This window comes from Ananas comosus, unplaced genomic scaffold (assembly GCF_001540865.1).
Source record: "Ananas comosus cultivar F153 unplaced genomic scaffold, ASM154086v1, whole genome shotgun sequence".
NCBI classification, from domain to species: domain Eukaryota; kingdom Viridiplantae; phylum Streptophyta; class Magnoliopsida; order Poales; family Bromeliaceae; genus Ananas; species Ananas comosus.
The window spans coordinates 15,504-36,108 of NW_017893512.1; the positions used below are offsets into that span (position 1 = coordinate 15,504).

Genomic DNA, 20,605 nt, shown 5'->3' on the forward strand with positions numbered 1-20,605 from the left:
AACCCACCGCCATCACTGGCAACTTCGTAGACCAGAAATGACGAAATGCAGCAGAAAATTTAATATGTAATAATGTGAAAAATCAAAATTTTGAGGTAAATCACATAAGAAACTGTAATTTTGAGAAAGCGTGCGCCATTGTAATATCAAAGATAAAAAGGAAACTTGAGCAGTTGAATCCAAAATAACATATCCGAATAGACCCATGTAACAGATTTATTATACATCAAAACCAGAGGAGTCTTGAACTTGAATAGCAATGGAGCGGGAGCACATAAAATGCACAGAGACTTGTTCTTTTATTATGCAAACTAGTTACAACAGCACTGCCTCCTTTAGTTCTTTGTTGTTGCCACTGCAAAAATCTCATAAGTGCAAGCTGAAAAAGTAGAAAAGAGAAAAATAAAATCAAAATGAGTTTGTTTCTAAGAAGCTGCACAAGCTTTCAGGGGTGAAAGTAAAGGAACAAAACACAGCAGATAAAACGGATAATAGCTTTTCATCTCCTCCAGCACCATTCGACGTTCTAATTCCTTATTCATATTTTCATATTTGCACATTTCTCCAAGTATGTAGCAAATCACAAATCACAAGTTTCAAACTACAAAAGAAAGAAAAAGAAACCCCTACGATCATATTCAGTGAAAGTTCCCTGTTCTAATTATCTTTTGACTGTGCAAGCAACATTAAGGAATCAGGACTAGACAAGCCAAAAAATGGCGCCCAAGGGATGTTCACAGTAGAAACATACGAAAAACCAAACTACTAGCGGGTGCACCATAGATTACTCCAGAAAAGTGAGTACGTATAATCAGCGCGCACATGCAAGCACATTCAAACAACATTATGGGATGTTCGACCAATCTGCGTTTAGATTATTGATAGTCATTGGTTCTGAAGAGAGAATATATTTGATGCCGACTACAAGCGAAAAAGGAACCATTTCATGCCAATGTAAACAAATACCGTGTTGAATAAATAACTCCATGCCAATATAAATGAACATGTTCCTATTACTGTAAGTACTAAATAAATTAAGCAAGTAAAACAACATTCAGCTACCATAACATAATAGTAACATCATTTTTGAGTAGAAGTATAACAAATAACATAAAAGGGGGAAAAAAATTGAAGTACTTTGTGATAATAAATCATACCAGCAATTACAAGCATTGTAAGGGCATTTCCGATTTTTGACACCTGCTTGACACTACTCTTGTATGATTTGAACTTCTTCAGTGCAGGATCCTCTTCCAATAGCTGTGATTACAATGCATTGCAAAGCATGATTAACCAAAAAAAAAAAAAAAAAAAAACCTTTTATCATTTTACCTCAAAAAGTTATCTGTTTAAGATGACAAGAAATGTCCACCACTCAAAAAAAAAAAAAAAAAAAAAAAAAAAAAAAAAAATTCAAGAAGTGTCAACAAGATCTCAGCTTTCTATTAGTTTAGGCAAGAAAAGAATAACAATTCCCTTCTTATCCAATAAAAGAACCCAAATCTCTCCCTAAATCTCGATCCATAAAGCTCGAATATCAGAAGATAGAAACCCTAATTCACAACAAATTTGCGAAAAAAATAAAATAAAAGAAAAAGGGAACTGGGAGAAGAGTGGATCGCTCACCGCCTTCTCACGAGCTCCGAGCTCGACATGATAACCACGGCGCGGGAAGTGAGGGAGCGACGGCGGTGGAGGCGCCACCTGCGGAGAGACGAAGAAGCAGAGGGATCAGAGATCGGAGAGATCGATCAAAGAGAAACCTAATTAGGGTTTTGAGAAGGTGAAGAGAGAGGGATCGACCTGCGAGCGAGGGCGACGTAGGGAGGAGAAGAGGTTGGAGGCCATGGAGGAAGAAGAAGACGACTCGAGAAAATGGAAACGATCGCGCGGGCGAAAGAGAGCAATGCGAGTTTTGGGCGTAGGTTGAAAATCCTGCGGGCGCTCGCACAGCGACGATAAAAATAAATAAAAGTTACGCCGTACATATTACTATTACAAAAATAAAAAAGTAACGAATTATTACATTTTTAGTTGTCACTAACAGTTACGTAACTTACGTTCCAAGCGGATCGGGACGAAAACTCCACCAAGCAGGATCCACTTGCATCCCTACCATTCTTGGAAGTAAAATTATTGATTTACAAATATCCCTCTATAGATTCATTTTTGAATGAATTTTCAAAGGTCCATAAGATGCTAAATTTATGATGGCATCGCAGCTGCAATGAACAGATCAAAGGTCCATAACTAAAATTTACATTATTCTTTTCCTCTTAAACTAGAAGCAAATACCTACTGTTTAGTACTACAACATTAGTAGGCATCCTTCAAAGACTAAATAATTCAAATGGCAAACAAATATGTCCACTAAACTACACGGAAAACCTACATTATATAACTGTGATTTCCAAACATGCCAGTCAATATGGTCATACGCAATCAACAATTTCTTCAAAAAGGAAACATTACATTCTTCACAAATTACAAGATTACTGGGCAGCTCGCAACTGCATTGTCCACTCGGCATTGCTTCGTGATTCTCTCTGTGTTTGAACCAGCAAAAATGCCTCCGGTATCGACATCTAGCCTTCTTCTGCTCGTCAACTAATAGAGATGGTAAGATGGGGGCGACATTTATGGAACGGCACACCTTTTGTATTATCCAAACTTAAAAGTATGAGATGGACCATTTGTTCGGCTATGGTAGAAATGCTTCTGCAATCACTTGGTTGGAGATGTGAACCGTTGTCGGTCTCTCTTTCGGTTCGGGCCTTTTTCCTTTGGAGAAGATGTTTTACCAAGGCCAGCTTGGCGCATTTCTGTTGAGAGATTCAACACAGATCTAACTGTAAATTTTAAAAAATGCATCCTTACGTATATACCATACATATCGAGATGATAATGATTACCTCTTCCTCTCTCAAGCTCCATATCCAGCTCTTCTTTCCACTTCCTTTCTTTCTCAGAGGCGCTTACACTGCTCAAAATGCATTCTTTTGGATCAGACGACACAGATAATGATACCAAGAGAGAGATAGGTAAAAAAAAAAAAAAAAATACTAAAGAAATTTGGTTACAATATTTTCAATTGATTAACTTGCTAGTATTCATTTATCACTAAACCTTTCAAGTTCTTTAGGGAGATAAGTTAAGGTATCCAAGTACAAATCTTATATCAATCATAGATGTCAGCTAACAAACCTTGCGCTGGTTGGTTCTTGTTTAGCATCTTGAAGAGAATCGCCCCACTCAGGAGAAGCTATTTCTCTTAAAATTCGACTATTCTCCAAAGTGCTGACCGAAGCACGCATGCTGCAGCTCCCAGGGCTCAAATTATTATTATTCTCATTATCAGACTGTGGCGTAGATGTCCCACTAACAACCTTCTTTGGTGAAGACTTGCATTTAGGAGGCAATTTTGAATTAGCCATTATATTTTCATTGCAAATACTGGTAACACATCGAGAATTGGTGGCATTCAAGGTGTTGTAGAACTCATATAAAGGTGTCTGCAGCTTCTTCAGATCGAGGGCCTGATAAGCAGTAGCAATTTTTTCAATTTATTTGCAAATCATTACAAGGCTATCAAATATGATCAATTGTATATATGCACGAAGAATAGTAACGTAAACAAATTGCATAAGAATTCTTGTAAGCATACCTTCTCATCAAGAAAAGCCCTAATTTTTGACTCTGTGACTTCATCATCATCATCACACATTGAGTCACAAGGGAAAGTGAACTCATTTTCCCTATCCTTACCACCGTTGGGAGCACCATTTAACAATTCACCAAAGTCTTTTTGACTCATTTTTATTTCTGCACTTATCTTGAGATTGCATGGCCACTCATCAAATGGTTCAGACATTGGATTGAAGCTCTGGCAAAAAAATAAAAGAATAAATAATACAAAAAAAATCTCAATTATCTAACTACTGAAGGTAGTATGTGGTTTAATCATTCCACTGAGCAGTAAGCAATCAAGGACAAAACAAAAATCATACTGATCCAACCACTGGAAAATCATCTGCATCAGCAAATTGACACATGTCGTCATTGTTCATAGAATCCCAGATTGGACCGGCTCTCAAGACGTTATTAGATTTCATAGTTGAGCAGCTGCAATGATCACAGTTATCATTATTCAAGCCGTTAAACAGATTTGAAGGTATACATAATCCCCATAATTCAAGCAGTTTTTTCATTGCATCTGACGAACAAAAAAGTGTCACCAATACTTACGAGTTATTTGCTTGCAGTTTAGATGCCGCATGCTCAATTTCGGAGGACTCCTGTCATGGGGCATTATCAGGGTGATAAATTCTAATGCACAGGTATTTAATGAAATAAAATCAACTGGTTGCTGTAGGCCAGTTTAACCTTGTTCACAACACGACTTGATTGATGTGGATCCTCAATTTCTCCCGTAACAAATGGATGCTGCTTGGAAATATTTAAGGAATCAGGATTTATCTCAGGATAATTTACACAACAGGATGAACACACAGAAAATAATTTAACATACTATAATGATCTACTATTTTGATACAATTAACACACTCAAAACAATAGTACCTGGAGCAGATCTGATGCAGTAGGCCGCAAGCTTGGTTCTCTGAAAAAAGAATGTCATGATACAAGTAAGAACTCACAAATGAACCATAGAAGAAATAAAATGGTCCACTGAAAGCAACATCATGACCAACTTCACTTGACATCCCAGTTGTTTCAGAATACATTCCCCAAGTTCTCTTCAAAAGTGAAAGCAAGTCAATAGATGGTCATATTTTTAAAAAGGACTGACAAAGATGATCAATTAAAAGATCAATTTACAGCAACTGTGATTATTAGGTAAAACTGTTGAAGGGAAAAGCTCCTCCAGTCTTATTAATACATAATATTGAGGGATAGGATAAATGTTTGTCTTAGGACCTCTTTGCTTTACCGGAGCTTCTACAAAGGCGCAGTTTGAGCAGAGTAGTTTGATGAAACACAAATATTTTATAATTCTCAAACAATTTAATTTGCGTGTTATTATTCATTGTAAGTGCTCATGATTCAGACACTTTTCAGAAGTATGATGTTTAAATGAAAGGTAATTTACTGAATGCGACATGAGAATGCTGCAATGATAATGAGTTAGGGGCTAAATCGACTTTTAGCTATATAATCATATTTTCCTGCAATTAACCTTATACTGGAAGAGTATGGGTGCAACAAAGTAGAGAGAGAGAGAGAGAGAGAGAGAGAGAGAGAGAGAGAGAGTTATGTACATACTCCTGTAAGCATTTCAGAAGAAAATCCTTGGCCTCCAAGGAGAGATGCTCTGGAATAGGTGGATGTGACTTTGTTGTCCCCACATGGAATAATGCGGCAACCTGAATAAATTTGTAGTGCTGGTCAAATAATGGAAGTTTTGCAATGAACTAGATTTATTTAAGTTCAAAAAAAGATTTACAATGAACTGGATTTATTTGTCTTATTTTAAACAGTAAGCTTTACCTCTTGATATTGCTGGCTCCACGGCGGTTTACCAGTAGCCATTTCAATAACAGTACAACCAACACTCCAAATGTCAGCAGAGCTGAGATGGACCACACACACGTGACTTAAAAATAAAAAAAACAACCGAATGCAAGATGATGTTTTACAAAATTAGTGAAAGACTTATCAATAGAGAACTAGGTTAGTTATGAGGAAATTTAAAAATTATGCGCTAGCATGACTTTCAAAGTACCATTATGAAACTGAAACTTCTATAGAAAAAACAATAAGCTATTCTTCTCCACACAAAACCATCAGAAATAACAATAAGCTACAAGCCAATTCACTTGGGAAATATATAAATATCTAAAGTTTCAACATATACGTCTTTAATTCTACATATTATCATTCATTCATTGATTAAAAGAAATAGGGAAAGATTTTCAGCATCTGGACTAAGAGGACATTGAACTAAGAACATTTAAAAGCAAAGAAAAATACCAGGCTCTCAAATCCAAATAATTCTAAAAAACAATTAAAAACAGAGCAGTAAGGCAACCAACAAAAATTTCTAGCCCTTACAAGCTATGTCCACTTTGAACAATTACTTCTGGTGCCATCCAATACGGAGTACCTTTCATAGACTTAGCAGCTGTCATAGTTGCCTAGTAAAATATGAAAGCCACTAATTAGCCAATGAAGTAAAACAATAAGATAAAAATATATGAACACTTAAGGCGCTAATAGTGAAGAAACAGAAATCAGGGTACAAGAAAATTTCCTGTTTTGCAATAAACATGTCTAGGAATAATTCGATTCTTAATGTATCCTCTTCCAACGAAATTTGTTTCCTCCTCATAACGATAACCTTAAATAAAATGTGAAAACAATATCATGTATGTCCAGTAATCTCGGCATAAAACCTCAATCAAGTTGAGAACCCAGGGATTTGGCCAGTCAACACTTCCTGCTTGTCCTTGTTTCCTTCGTTTGCTTGAGTAAAAATGTAAAATTTTCTCATTGAAAATAAGCAGCAAGAGTAGTTATTTAAGCAGTTTGAGAAAATGACTAAAACATAACATGGTCCTTAACTAACCCTCAATTGCCAATTTAGAGAAGTACTTAGATGGGACAGATACACTTTTGACTCAATTGCAACCAACTCGCACAATAATGTACATAAACCCAAGAACACATCAGATAAATAGTTTATATCTAGCCTCAATCCTATGCAAGCAAATGCATTCACTCTTGCAGACAAAGAATCCGGCTAAATTTCTATGTTCAAAACCCCATTGCATCGCTTAGCTTAATAATTTACAACAATGAAGAATTAAGACTCTAAATTTGTTAGGCTAAAAAGGAGATTTAGATGTAACATCACTTATATGGCTTGTTACAATCAAATGAAGAACAAAAATTGGATCATCTTCTTACCAGCTTAGCAACTTGCTTAGATGCCCCAAAGTCGGCAAGCTTAATGCAACCTTTGTTATCGACAAGTATGTTTGCCCCCTGAAATCCACATTAGTAAACAAAATACTATTACATTCCCAAGAAAATAAACAGATATGTGAAAAAAAGAACCCCAAAACCTAACTAAGTTCAGATGGTATGCCTTTATATCCCTGTGTATAATTCCATTACGATGTAGATACTCTAATCCTTGCAAAAGCTGTTTCGTGTACATTCTAATAACCTGTTTACCAAAAAAGAATTAACAATTCTTTACGGAGCATTTTGCATAACTGAAATGAGCAGATTAAAGAGGAAAAAAAAAAAAAAAAGATGGTTTGCCTACAGCCTCAGGAAATGATCCAAATTTCCCAAGCAATGATGAAATAGATCCGCCCGGAACAAACTCTAACAGGATATTTAATGTCTCTTCCTCTCTTGCAGTTCCCAAGTATCTCTGTTCAATATGGGAAAAAAAAAGTGAAATATCAGTCGGAACTGCCTTAGATAAAAGGCATTGTTTCATTAAAACTGAGATATCTCCCTTCACTCACAACAATGTTCGGATGAGAAAGGTTCTTGAGAAGCTTCACTTCTTCCTCGAGTTCCCTGATATGAGCCTGAGAACATATTTCGGAGAGAAAATCTCAGAACCAAATAGAGTTTAAAAATTTTTGCAAGCAGCGATCTTTGTCAATGAAATCTTTGTTACAATGAATTAAACACAACTTTCAAGGCACAAAAGATACTAACTTGGGCTTTTGCTTTGGAAGCATTGCTCGCACCGATCAAAACCTACAAAAACGCCACCAATCTAGCATCAGCAACATAAGCCAAATACAATTAATAATCACTTCAAAATGATAAAGCAAACCCTAACCGTAACCATAATTAGAGAATCAAAAGGAGGACCTGCTTAATGGCGATTAGCTCCCCGGAATCTAGATTCATGCCCATATAGACGTGTCCAAAGGCGCCGCAACCGATAAGCTCCCCCTTCCTCCACCGGATCTGAGGGGCCTCGACCTCGGCGGCAGCGGTGCTTGCAATCCTTCGGGGCGGGGTTAGGCTCTTGGGCAAGAACCCTAACCCTAACCCTATGTCCAATCCGACCCTCGATTTCCTGAGGCAAGATCCGATCTTCTCCGCGATCCGGCTCACCCCTCCGCCGTTGGATCTCTCCTCCGCGCTAGGGTTTGGTCTTCCGACGAAGGATCGGCGCACGGATCCGAAGAGGTCTTGCATCGCGCTTCCGCCGAAGGTAGTCTCCTCCCTCTTCATCGATCTCTTAGGGTTTCTCCTTCGTCGTGGTTGTAGTCACGCGGATTTGGTTGGATCGATTAAAAATGGAATCGTTCGCCCAAAATTTCTTCTCTCTTCGTCGAATTTTAGGGTTTCGTCCTCGTCCTCGTCCTCGCCGTCGTCGTCGTCGTCGTACTGTGAGGCTGTGTAGTTGGATCAATTAGAAATGGACTCCCTCTCTCTTCCTCGATTCAAATTAGTCCAAAATTCCAGAAATACCCTTATGGACCGTTACAAAGTTTTTCCTAATTCATAATCCCCCTGGGGGTTAATGTCTAGTCCTGGTCCACCACGTCGGCAGCGAACCATCCAATCATCTACCTTCATTTTATCATTTCTCTTTATTAACGCAAACTTCATTCTCTTATCGAATTTTAAAAATTATTCTCAGTATCATCATATAAAAGGCAGGAAAATCAAGGCCTGAATCAAAGCTAGGTCAAACATTGATTAGAAATCAAGAAATAATTAAGTCAAACCACCGATCTCGAATAATATCCTATATATCAAACAAGAAATAACTGTTTTCGTGCATTTATTTACAAGTTTGTACCCTTTCCCCTCATCAATCCTCCGTTACATTTTACTCCCAACCAAATAATCCACTTTTTGAGTGGATAAAAGATTGTTTAGTAAATAGAAAAAGGTTAAAACATGAGATGAGATGCAGTAGAGGATCATCGGCGAGAGCTAAAAGATGCAAAGCGCTTTCGAACCACCCTTTCCTCTTTTTTTAAAAATTTTGCTTCAACTCCTATTCACCACCCTCTTCTGATTTTCGGCTAGATCGATTCTGGCCTATAGTGCTGGACTCTGTGGCCTCCTTATTTTTTTAAACTGGAGCAATTTGCTTACCATTTATATTTCTGTGCCAACCTTTGTGATCAGAAACACTCCACCCCATTTTATATGTACATCTACAATGTGGAGCAGGGCTGCTGAGCTCTCAGAAGCTCCTGAGCCGTTTTTGATGATAAAATTTTCGAATCGACGATCGGCTCCGTTAGACTTTGATCTAGCGCATTTGAAGTTTCTAGAAAATAATTTTTGCGATTTTTTGATATCATTTACCTAGTGATTGAAATGATTCAAAATCCATAATTTTTAATGGTTGATATCTGCCGTTTTCAAGTTTAACGGTGTAGAAGTATTCAAATCAGATGAAATTTTGATACAAAATTTTTTATACTATCTACAACAAAATTAATATTTCTGATCGAAATTTTTAGTGTTATATCACCACTTTTTATAGAATTTTTATTTTCAGCCGTTAAAAATTATTGATTTTGAATCCTTTCGATTACTAGGTAAATGATATCGAAAAATCGCAAATATTATTTTCTAGAAACTTCAAGTACACTAGATCAAGTTTTACGAAGCCGATCGTTGATTCGAAAACTCCATCATCGAAAACGGCTCAAGAGCACGGAAGCCTCCGTGCTCCTGAGAGCACAGCAACCCTGCTCCTACAATGTGATTGTAATTTGTTGTGATCGCTGCTGTTGTGGAGGATCTTAATAAAAATATTGTTGATACCTCAGAATTTTACTAAAAATTTGTTGAAAAATCATTCAAAATAATTGTATAACTCTGGCGAGTTAATGCAAGTCCCTAAACAATGTTTGATTTTAGAGACTGTTGCAATATGGAAACAATAATACTTACGATTCTCGTCCTCAGCTTTACCTCCATAGTATTTGATTAGAAATAGCAAAAATAAGTTACAATAAGGGAAAACTTCAAAAACCCCCTCTGTGGTTCCACACTTTTTTATTTTAGTACCCTGTGGTTTAAAGTGTATCAACTTAGTACCCTGTGGTTTCTCACTTTATCACTTTAGTACCCTGTGGTTTAAAGTGTATCAAGTTAGTACTCTGTGGTTTTGCACTTTATCACTTTAGTACCCTGTGGTTTCACACTTTATCACTTTAGTACCCTATAGTTTAAAAAATCACAGGGTACTAATTTGATACAAAATTAAAACCACAGGGTACTAAAGTGATAAAATGCAAAACCACAGGGTACTAACTTGATACACTTTAAACCACAGGGTACTAAAGTGATAAAGTGAGAAACCACAATGTACTAACTTGATACATTTTAAACCACATGGTACTAAAGTGAAAAAAATTGAGACCACAAGGGGGGTTTTTGAAGTTTTCCCTTACAATAATAAGATTTTTTTTCTATTGTTCCTCATGGAATTACTATGTTAAGAGCTAAAACTCTACTCTTATGCATAGCGGAGAATGGTTGAATCCTCCACATAAATACTTTACAAAAAAGAGAATAATTACTTAATTAGTTTGATAACCATGAGGTAAACCCAATTATCTATGTGACATAAATTAGTCCAAATTTTAATATATTTTAACAAAATTTATTTAGAGAAATAATTGATCCAACATTTGTTCTTCAACAAACGGTTAGTTTGCTAAAGTTGTTACATTACAGGTCCAAAAATTTAAAAACACATATAATTTTTCCTTCTTCTCCAATAATGATAGCAACTATAAAAATTATAGTATATAATTTTAAAAATAATAATTATTTATTAATATTTTAAGCTTGTAGTGATTATATTATCAAACTAAAAAAATACTACGTGCACACCTATAAATAGGTGTGAATATCACATCCCACTCATCCTAAGATTCATAAGTTCCTTTTAAAAAAATTAGTATTAAAAAAATTTACAAGACTAGTTAGAAAATAATAATATTTGGGGGAGCATGATATAAAATTTATATAATATAAATAAATATAGAGGTAGCATTGCTAGGGTGGAACGAGCGAGCTCTGAGCGGCTTACTCGCCCCCCCCCCCCACTCCCCCCCTGCTCAAATTCGGCTTGAAATTAATTTCGAGCTTAAATTTAAGCTCAAGCTTGGATTGAAATTAATTCGAGCCGAGCTCGAGCGAGCCTAATTTCAAGTCGAGCGAGCTCGAGCCCTAAACGAGCCGCTTGAAATTCTCAACATTATACGATCAATAGTTTAATTTGTATAGAACATTATCTATAATTTGATACAAAAATATGTCTAATAGTTCAAAGTACAAAATAATTATATGAAATATAGTATTATAATATGAAAAAATATAATTTATGAGTTAAATATCTAATATTTTCAGCCTCACATATCTTTACTTCCGCCTTCAATCTCTATTTTATTTATTTTCATTTATGTAGTCAAAAATAAATAAATTATATAGATAAATATTGGATTAAACTATCTAATAATATATAACTAAAATTAAAATTTTATATGAATAATAATTTTTTACTTCAAAAATATTCCGTATATTTTCTCAAGTATACAATTAATAGCAAGGTAGGTAACAGCGGGCATATGATGTTACTTGGTAACTTAGAGGGCTTCCGGCTTGGCCACTTAGGGTGAGAAACAGAAAAAGAGAAAGAGAGAAACATATTGAAAATTTAGAGCTCTGTGGAAGAAAGAAAGAAAGAAAGAATATATAAATTTAGTAAGATTTTGCTCTTTTATTTGTCTATTAGATTTGTTTTTATGGGCCAACAACATTGGCCCAATTTTAACTAAACTCAAATTATTCACTCAGCCTATATATAATTAAAATATATTATATTTATATATTTTGTAATATATATATAGTGTAGGACTACTATGCTATCGAAAATATAGAGGATTTGATGTTTTTGAATTTTTGACCCTTTGATTAAAAATTGTATGGTTGGGATGATTGTGGTCTCACCTAGGATTAAATAATACTCTTAGGATTGAGTGGTCCTTACAAGGTAATAATAATATTAATCCAAAGATAAGAAACGATTAAAGGGATTGATCTAAGAATCAAAAAATCGAAAGCACCATATCTCTATACTTTCGATAGCATAGTAGCTCTACTATATATAGTATATATATATATATATATATATATATATATATATATATATATATATAATATATATTTGAAGCCTTTTCGAGCCTTTTTGCCTCAATCTCGAACGAGCCGAGTAATACTCCAAGCTCGGCTTGAAATAAATTTCGAGCCTTTTTTTTTTTTTTTAACTCGGCTCATTAATTTCGAGTCGATGCTCGAACGAGCCAAATATCGAGTTCAACGCGAGTCGAACGCGAGCCGGCTCGCTCATTGCCAGCCCATAGCAATTGCTCTAGTCAAACTGGGCCTAAATACTATCAATCAAATCGTCATATCAAATTCTTCACAAGCTTTTTTTTTTTTTTTGTTTTTTTAGAGAGAGACGAAGGTCACTTAAGTATGTATATATCTGAATAGTTTATTAATGTAGCGCTTTGTTCGAGTACAAGCAAAAAATTAGCTTTACAGAAATTAAATACAGTATTGGCGAATTAAGACAAAATAAATGTTTGGATTAAAATGGATTATTTTTTGCGGATAAAAAATAGCGTTTGGATAGATAATATGGAATAAAAAAAATGATGGGTAATTTTATATAAAAAATGAAAATATTGGTAGGTATAGTTATACTCAATTATTATAGATAACCGAGAACTACTATTTTCGGATAAAAAATTAGCGTTTGGATATAAAGGGGATAGAAGTTATCCCTATCCCTATCCCCCAAATGGTGCCTAAAAAAATAATTTAACTAAAAAAATAAAATAGCTAAAAATTTAAATTTTAAACTTTAGATATCAACTATTAATAATTTTTGGACAAACTTCAAAAACCCCCATATAGTTTCGCACTTTTTCATTTTAGTAACCCTATGGTTTAAAGTGTATCAAGTTAGTATCCTGTGGTTTCGCACTTTCTCACTTTAGTATCCTGTGGTTTAAAGTGTATAAAATTAGTACTCTGTGGTTTTATTTTTGTATCAAGTTAGTACTATGTGGTTTTGTTTTTGTATCAAACTAGTACCCTGCGATTTTATTTTTCTCTTAATGAAATATTGAATCACGGGATACTAAAGTCAGAAAGTGCGAAATCACAGGGCACTAACTTGATTCACTTTAAACCACAGAATATAAAAGTGAGAAAGTGTGAAACCACAAGATACTAACTTGATACACTTTAAACCACTGGGTACTAAAGTAAAAAATAAAAAAAAAAAACTCCCCAGATTATGACAGGAATGCAATAATGATAATAAAATGAAGGGAATATAGAGAAACCGCACGAAGTTAGAGAGCATCAAATCCACACAGCCTCTGGGCTCATCCGACAAGGCCTCGAGGAGCGTAATATATATTTATATATAATAAATAAATCGCACAACACACACCCACGTGCAGGGCACGTGACTCCCGTACGTCCCTCAATGGGGTGCAGCTCATTGCCACTCATCACCTCTGAGCCACTGACCCCCGCACTGACCCACATGGCATCCCCTCTCACGTCCTCCAATCCTAGCTGGGTCTCAACTTCCCAAGGACAAGCCACTTGACCCTAACCCATCTAGTGAGGGCCCCACTCACACCCTACCCTAGGAGGAATTCTATACTGTCACACTTGCACCACGTCATCAATAACAAGCCAATCACATTCCTTCTTTTTAAACAAAAGTACAATAAAAATACTTTTTTACAATCATGATGGGACATATATTCTTAAAAGGATTAATTTGATTGGTTTGTTACGCCACGTCACTAATATACCCGTTGCATTCTAGAATTTTTCCTACCCTAGAGATGTTTAATTAAAATTAATATATTAATATAATACTGTAATAATGCATGTGTCACTTATTAATATAATACACAGACATAAATTTTATTTTTCTATTATCCTAATATTATATTCACAAAATTATAACTAAATTTTTAATAAAAAAATTAATAGAATGGGTGAAAAAATAAGAACTCTCAGATAAATGAAATGTAAGATTTATTATTATTTTGGAGAATGTACAAATAATATTGCTCATTAGTTATATATTATGTCCAATATTTAGAACGCTAAACTATTATACTAGACTCTACAGATAGATAAATAAAATGTAAGATTTATTATTATTTTGAAGAATTTACAAATAATATTGCTCATTAGTTATATATTATGTCCAATATTTAGAACGCTAAACTATTATACTAGATGATACACTATACATGTACATATATACAGGATTTATTTTGTATTACTGAAGAAGTCGTGTTGTTTGATAAAATATTATCTAAATGGCGTTGCGGCATTAGAATCACTAAGTTAATGCTTGTTCTTAGGCACCGTTTGGTTCGGATATAAGCAAGAATTAACTATTATACGAATATGTACAAATATGAGGATTAGAAAATAGTATTTGGATAAAAATTGGATTGTTCTCGAGAATAAAAAAAAATAACGTTTGAATAGATAATATGAAATAAAAAAAATAGTAGGTAGTTAAATATATAAAATGGAAGTGTTTGTGAAAATAATTATACCAACTTATTTCAGATACTTTAGACCGTTTGGTTCGGGTATAAGCAAGAACTAGCTATTACAGGGATAGGTACAAGTATGGGGATAAGAAAAATAGCGTTTGGATGAAAATTGGGTTGTTCCCGAGGATAAGAAAAATATTAGGAAGTTTTATATAGAAAATGAAGGTGTTGGTGGAGATAACCGAGAACTACTATTCTCGGATAAAAAATTAGCGTTTGGGTATAAAGGGAGGGATAAGGGCCTATTCCTATCCCTGTTTCCAAACCAAACAGTGCTTTAACATTTAGATATAAAGAGAAAATAAGAGGTTATTCCATCCCTGATTCCCGATCCAAACGGTTAGGATTCAGAATTTCGACTTTAATTCCCGCCAAAGCAAAGGCAGCGGACTTTTTCGTTGCCAAACATCCTAGCTATTATCATTGGTTGCTATTACAGAAAGCAAAAGCAAAATAGGGACCAATATAACAATATCATAAACAACTGGCTCTCACTAATTAGATTTTAGGGTTTATTTTGAACTAGGTGTAGCATTACTATTTTATTAATGGAGATGGCAGAGGAGACAAGCTAATTGGAAGCAGCAGTAAGATTGAGTCCCAGCTCACATGTCCATGTGCCAACCTGGCCTGGCCTTTGACAGCCAAGGTCTTTACTCTCTATGTGCCCCCTTTGGTGGATTTTTTGTTCCTGCTCCCCTTCCTTCTATATAAAGATAGCATGTTGAAAGGTTCTTCTTCTTCACCAAGCACTAGTGCACTACTCAAGTGCATAAATATATATATATAGCAGTTAAATCTTTGATCTCTCCTTCTACTCGATCTCTTCTGTTTTACTCACTATGGCTCTTAAACTGGCACTGTTTCTGCTAGCATGTTTTCTCCTTGCGAGCACCAGAGTCTCATCAGACTCAGAAGAAGCATTTACAGAGGTATACATAAAGCACTTTCTCTAGAGCTATTTTTAATTGTTGATAATTTGTTTAAATGAGAATGATGATGGTATATTAATTTGGGTTTGATATTTGATGTGTGTGTGTGTGTGTATACATATATAGGCTGCTATGGCGCCCTATGTCCCAGCAACTCCTCCGGCCCTGGCTCCTGCACCTCACAAAATTATTGATACTAAAGGTAACACATAACTCATTTTTATACAACTCGGTCAATAAATAATGATCAGATTTAATAAATTTATTTACTGATATATAAGTAAATTTTGATATGTGAATAACACCATCCTTAATGGTACGTAACTTTGTGCGCAGAATGCGTCGGAGCGTGCAAGGAGAGGTGCAGCCTGCACTCGCGGAAGAATGTGTGCAGCCGGGCGTGCCTCACTTGCTGCAGCGTGTGCAAGTGCGTCCCCGCAGGCACCGCCGGCAACAAGGAGACCTGCGGCAAGTGCTACACTGATTGGCAGACCCACGGCAACAGGACCAAATGCCCTTAATATTACCGACTACAGCAAAAAAAGACGGTGTTATTAATAGAGCTAAATTTATTATTTAAAAAAAAATTATTGAATCGGATTATGATAACTAAAAATAGCTCTGTTAATAATATCATCGCAAAGTAATTTTGTCTCGACTTTGTCGCCTTGTTAATTTTGTTATCATGGATTTAAGCTACAAGTCGTGTACTACTGAAATGTAAGATGGAGGAGGATGAGAAATAAATACCTTGTGTCGGAGTTTTATACGTCGAGTTAATTAATTATTATGTCTGCTGGGGAGTTTTGTTTAAAAAAACGCATGTCCTGTGGACATTGGCATCAACTTGCAAAAGCTTTTATGTGAAGAGCATGTAATAAGAATAGCTTCAACAAATTTTCTCAAAAAAAGAATAGCTTCAACAATTAAAGTGCATGCTTATTCATAAAATAATAAGCAGTGATACTAAAAACGAAAAAAGAAAAAAAAAACATCTTCCTACATGGGTACCATCTTATTAAACTGCATATAAACAAGGCCACTAATACATAGCAAAGTAGTAGTATATTACACCCAACGTAGTAACTTTTCACAGCCAAAATACCAAGCCAGAGCTAGACTCATACATATAGATCATGTCACGCTAATTTATGTAATACATATATAGAAGTATAACGAACAAAAAGAGGATGGAACACCCATACATCTTGGTCATCATTTTCGTAGTACACAGAAATATATATACTAGATATATGGTGGTAAATTTGCCTAAGGGCACTTGGTCCTGTTGCCGTGGGTGGTCATGTTGGTGTAGCACGTGCCGCACATCTCGCGGTTGCCGGAGGTGCCCGGCGGCACGCATTTGCACCTGGAGCAGCAAGTGCCGCACGCCCGAGCGCACAAGTTCGGCCGCGAGTGTTGGCTGCACCGCCCCGCGCACAGCCCCGCACAGTCTGAATCAAACACCCACCACAATCAATTCATTCAATTACCGCAATGTCTGTTTGGCTTCACAACTGCTTCTGCTATATATATACTTTCCGGCAAAGGTTTGGATAGTTATATACTAAATTAAAATTAAATGACTGCAACAATGTAAAATATTTTGAAGCACAAGGTCTTAGATATGAAGCGTTCTTGGTCGGAGAAAGTCTACAATGTCACACTTAACACTTATCATTAATAATCAGTTAATTATATTTTTTTTAAAAATATATGATAAATTTTCTTTTTATAACCATAGTAAAATAAATAAATTTAAAAATAATAATTTAATTAATTAAAAATATCACATCAGTTATATTATAATTTGATACGCCCACCACTAAACAAGCCAGGGACTGTAGGCCCCACCTAATAAAAGTGTTTCGGCGTGCCTTTATGGTTCGGCGACAGCTGGATCAGACCAAATTTAAGCCCTTGGGACTGTCACTCAGCAGTGACTCAGTCCAACATCTATTATGTTCAGGATTAAAATAAAGAAAAAACTTTAAAAATTCTATGTGGTTTTCTAGTTTTTTACTTTACTCTTCAATTCAGTAGCTTAAAATATATCAATTTGTCCTTCATAATTTTTTTTTCTCTTTTTCTTATCAATTTTATTATTTTTTTCTTAAATCAGTGATAAAGTTAAAATTAAGGGGTACTAAAGTAAATATTTATAAATCTAGATGAATATCTAAAATTTTTTATATATAATTTAATAAAATATTAACGAAAAAACTACCGAAAAGATAAAAACGAAACTACAGGGAAACAATTGGATAGATTTTAAACCACAGGAAAACAAAGTGAGAAACTACGAAACCACTGAAGTTTTTTTTTTTTTTTTTTTTTTTGAAATTTTCCCTAAAATAAAAAATAAAAAAAAACTAAAACACCATTTAATACAATAAACATGCTTTATTGCTTTCGTAATATCAATTTGCCTAAGTAATTTTTTGAAAAAAAATATTTTTTGGAACAGTTGTAATATATTCAACTAATTATAATTCAATAAATAGTAAAAAAAAAATCTCATAAAAAATAATATAATGATAATAAATTTGTTTTCTCGCACTTTAATATACTATAAGATTATTTGGTTAGATGTTATAAAACTTCATTTTATGCATTATGCCGCCCCAACTAAGGCAGGGAGTAGTAACAAGAGAATAGCAAAACGATTTTTTGTTGTGGGGCGATTTTTTCGCAAAGTTAAAAATTATAATTGAATGATATAATTTTTTTTTTATTTTGAGAGATATGTAGCACGCTATCCTGAAAATGTGAATCAACTAGGATTCGAACTTGAGATCTCGGATATCAACCACCAAGTTCTTTGCCACTTACTCTAGAAACGGTCGGTTCAATGATATAAAATTAGATTAAGTTTAGTTAAGTCTTTATATGAAAAGATTCAGTAATGAATGCTGTTTTATTAGTAATTGTATTGAGAAAACAGAAACATAATCTATTAACTAGGCCTAATCTATAAAATTAATAAGCAAGTAAATGAGAAGTACCAAGAGCTCTAACATACGACACAACAAGAAATAATAGAGAAAAAAGAAAAAGAAAAAAAAAAAAAAGAAGAAAACCAACCAAGGATAGGGGCCGGTTTGTTGTTCGGATCTCTTGGAACCACCTGTATTTTCAGAAGCAAAAAAAAGAAAAAGTGAAGGAATTTATTATAAAAGAGGAACATTAAAAAAGAAGCAGTAGTTAATAACTTAATATACCAGATTACAATACTTTTCTATGAACTCTATAGCTGTCTCTTTCTCATTCTTTTTTTTCTTTTTTCTTAATTTTTCCCTCTTTTTTAATTTTTTTGAAAACTTATCCTCTGAGAAAAGAAGAGTTCATATAAAAGTTAGAGAGTAGACCCGGTATTTTAACTCTTTATGAAGAGATTAATAATTACCAGGTCAGCTTCCACCACCACTGTTTTTTGAAGAGGAACCTGCAGGAATATGTATGTTTAAATGTTCAAAACATATTAAAGAAAGTAAACCAAATTGTAAGTCTCATTTAAAGATATATAGTACCTCAGTGAGGACACAGAGGAGTAATATTGCTACTGTGAGGTGAAGCTTCATAGCCATGGAGAAGTAGTAGAATGTAAAAGAACACTATAGAGAACTCCAGGAAGAGCTCTTTATTTTTTTGTTCTTAGCAGGGAGGCTTAAATAGGAACCTAGTATTTGGGGTCCAATAGTATTATTAGAAAGGACAAAGTTACCGACCGTTCTAGTGTAAGTGGCAAAAAGCTTAATAATTAGTATCTGAAATTTTAAATTTCAACCTTAATTGATTTATATTTTCAGTTAAATTTATTTCTATATGAAATAAACGAGACAGATAGTATGCTAATTATTTCTCAACAAAAAAAAAGGACGAAGTTATAATGAAAATATATAAAAGTACGTGAAAAATATTATTTTCCATCTTTCAACTTATTCATAAAAAATATATTGGCTAAATTATAGAATTAATTTTTTTTTATAAATACTTGTATTTTTTTATTTTTACAAATTTATATTTTATCTTTTTAAAACTTTAGAAATATTTTCAGGAGGGAAAAAACATTAATAAAGAGGGAAGAAAATTATCCTTACTTTTTTTATAAAAAATATTTTTTAATATATTTCTATTATTTTGAAGTATGTTTTCGATATAAAATTATAAAAAAATAGACAGAATAGTATTTTTTTTTTAGAGAGATAGGTAGCACGCTACCCGCTTTGTTTATTTCATTTAGAAAATAAACTTAGCTAAAATGTGAATCAACTAGGATTCGAACTTGAAACCTCGAGCACCAAATCTCAAGCCCTTTACCACTTGCTCTAAGGACAAAATAGTAATATAATTCTTACCGAGGAGGATTAAATGCAATAATTTGAAATATTAAGATTTTTAAAAAATTAGAAAGAAAAAGTAAAAAAAAATTAATATTTATAAAAAAAATTTCTGTGATTTAGCCAATTATATTTTAACTAATTTATAATGATATATATAATAGGAATAATTATTTATATATTTTTTAAAAATTTTAAAATATTTTATATTATTTTTATTTTTTATTTTAAATATATATATCTTTGGTATATTTTTTTATTATTCAAAAATAATCTCGCAAATGCTAAATCATCTTCGATTAAATTCGAATTAAATATCTATTAAAGTTAAAAATAAATTAAAATAATTTTTTGTCCCTAAATTACTAGCATATTTTAAAAAATGTTGAGATTAAATATCTATCAGATGTTAAGTAATTATTTATTTTTAAAAATATTTATATATCAGTCAAAAATTTTAGACTTTTTGTTTAATTTTTTTTTTATACCGAGAAATGGGTGAGAAGAACATAAAAAAAGAAAATAGAATGCTGAATGTTAAATATAATAATTAAAAAAAAAACTTTAAGCTTTTGAGCTACCTGTTTGTTTTATATAATATCAACAATGATTAGTGCTTTATTAAAAAATTTTTAGCAACCGATGCTGTTGAACTCTTTCTACGGCAAAACAAGTTCTTAGTATAATTATAATAATTATTTAT

At 33.7% G+C, this 20,605-nt stretch overlaps 3 protein-coding genes and 1 long non-coding RNA gene across 4 annotated transcripts; 1 reads left to right on the forward strand and 3 right to left on the reverse strand.

The window, feature by feature from the left end:
• Window positions 1–146: 146 nt before the first annotated feature.
• LOC109706208 (succinate dehydrogenase subunit 7, mitochondrial-like) lies at window positions 147–1,945 on the reverse strand. The gene is made up of 4 exons (XM_020227010.1): window positions 1,804–1,945; window positions 1,627–1,704; window positions 1,158–1,260; window positions 147–379 (listed from the first exon to the last, which is right to left on the reverse strand). Exons 1-4 carry the CDS (start codon window positions 1,846–1,848, stop codon window positions 336–338), a joined length of 270 nt encoding a protein of 89 aa, XP_020082599.1. The 5' UTR covers window positions 1,849–1,945; the 3' UTR covers window positions 147–335.
• Window positions 1,946–2,193: 248 nt separating this feature from the next.
• Window positions 2,194–8,415, reverse strand: LOC109706209 (mitogen-activated protein kinase kinase kinase NPK1-like). Its single transcript, XM_020227011.1, has 17 exons — window positions 7,855–8,415; window positions 7,696–7,737; window positions 7,497–7,562; window positions 7,289–7,399; window positions 7,106–7,186; window positions 6,925–7,002; window positions 6,070–6,152; window positions 5,506–5,587; window positions 5,281–5,381; window positions 4,579–4,618; window positions 4,384–4,443; window positions 4,246–4,295; window positions 4,008–4,122; window positions 3,665–3,883; window positions 3,205–3,536; window positions 2,913–2,980; window positions 2,194–2,822 (listed from the first exon to the last, which is right to left on the reverse strand). The coding sequence occupies exons 1-17, from the start codon at window positions 8,221–8,223 to the stop codon at window positions 2,725–2,727; spliced, it is 1,995 nt and encodes a 664-aa protein (XP_020082600.1). The 5' UTR covers window positions 8,224–8,415; the 3' UTR covers window positions 2,194–2,724.
• A 6,938-nt stretch (window positions 8,416–15,353) lies between these two features.
• Window positions 15,354–16,342, forward strand: LOC109706201 (snakin-2-like). Its single transcript, XM_020227002.1, has 3 exons — window positions 15,354–15,562; window positions 15,689–15,764; window positions 15,899–16,342. Exons 1-3 carry the CDS (start codon window positions 15,473–15,475, stop codon window positions 16,081–16,083), a joined length of 351 nt encoding a protein of 116 aa, XP_020082591.1. The 5' UTR covers window positions 15,354–15,472; the 3' UTR covers window positions 16,084–16,342.
• Window positions 16,343–18,388: 2,046 nt separating this feature from the next.
• Window positions 18,389–19,243, reverse strand: LOC109706202. The gene is made up of 3 exons (XR_002215112.1): window positions 19,093–19,243; window positions 18,969–19,007; window positions 18,389–18,689 (listed from the first exon to the last, which is right to left on the reverse strand). It is a non-coding gene; the product is annotated as an uncharacterized LOC109706202 (long non-coding RNA).
• Between the last annotated feature and the right edge of the window lie 1,362 nt (window positions 19,244–20,605).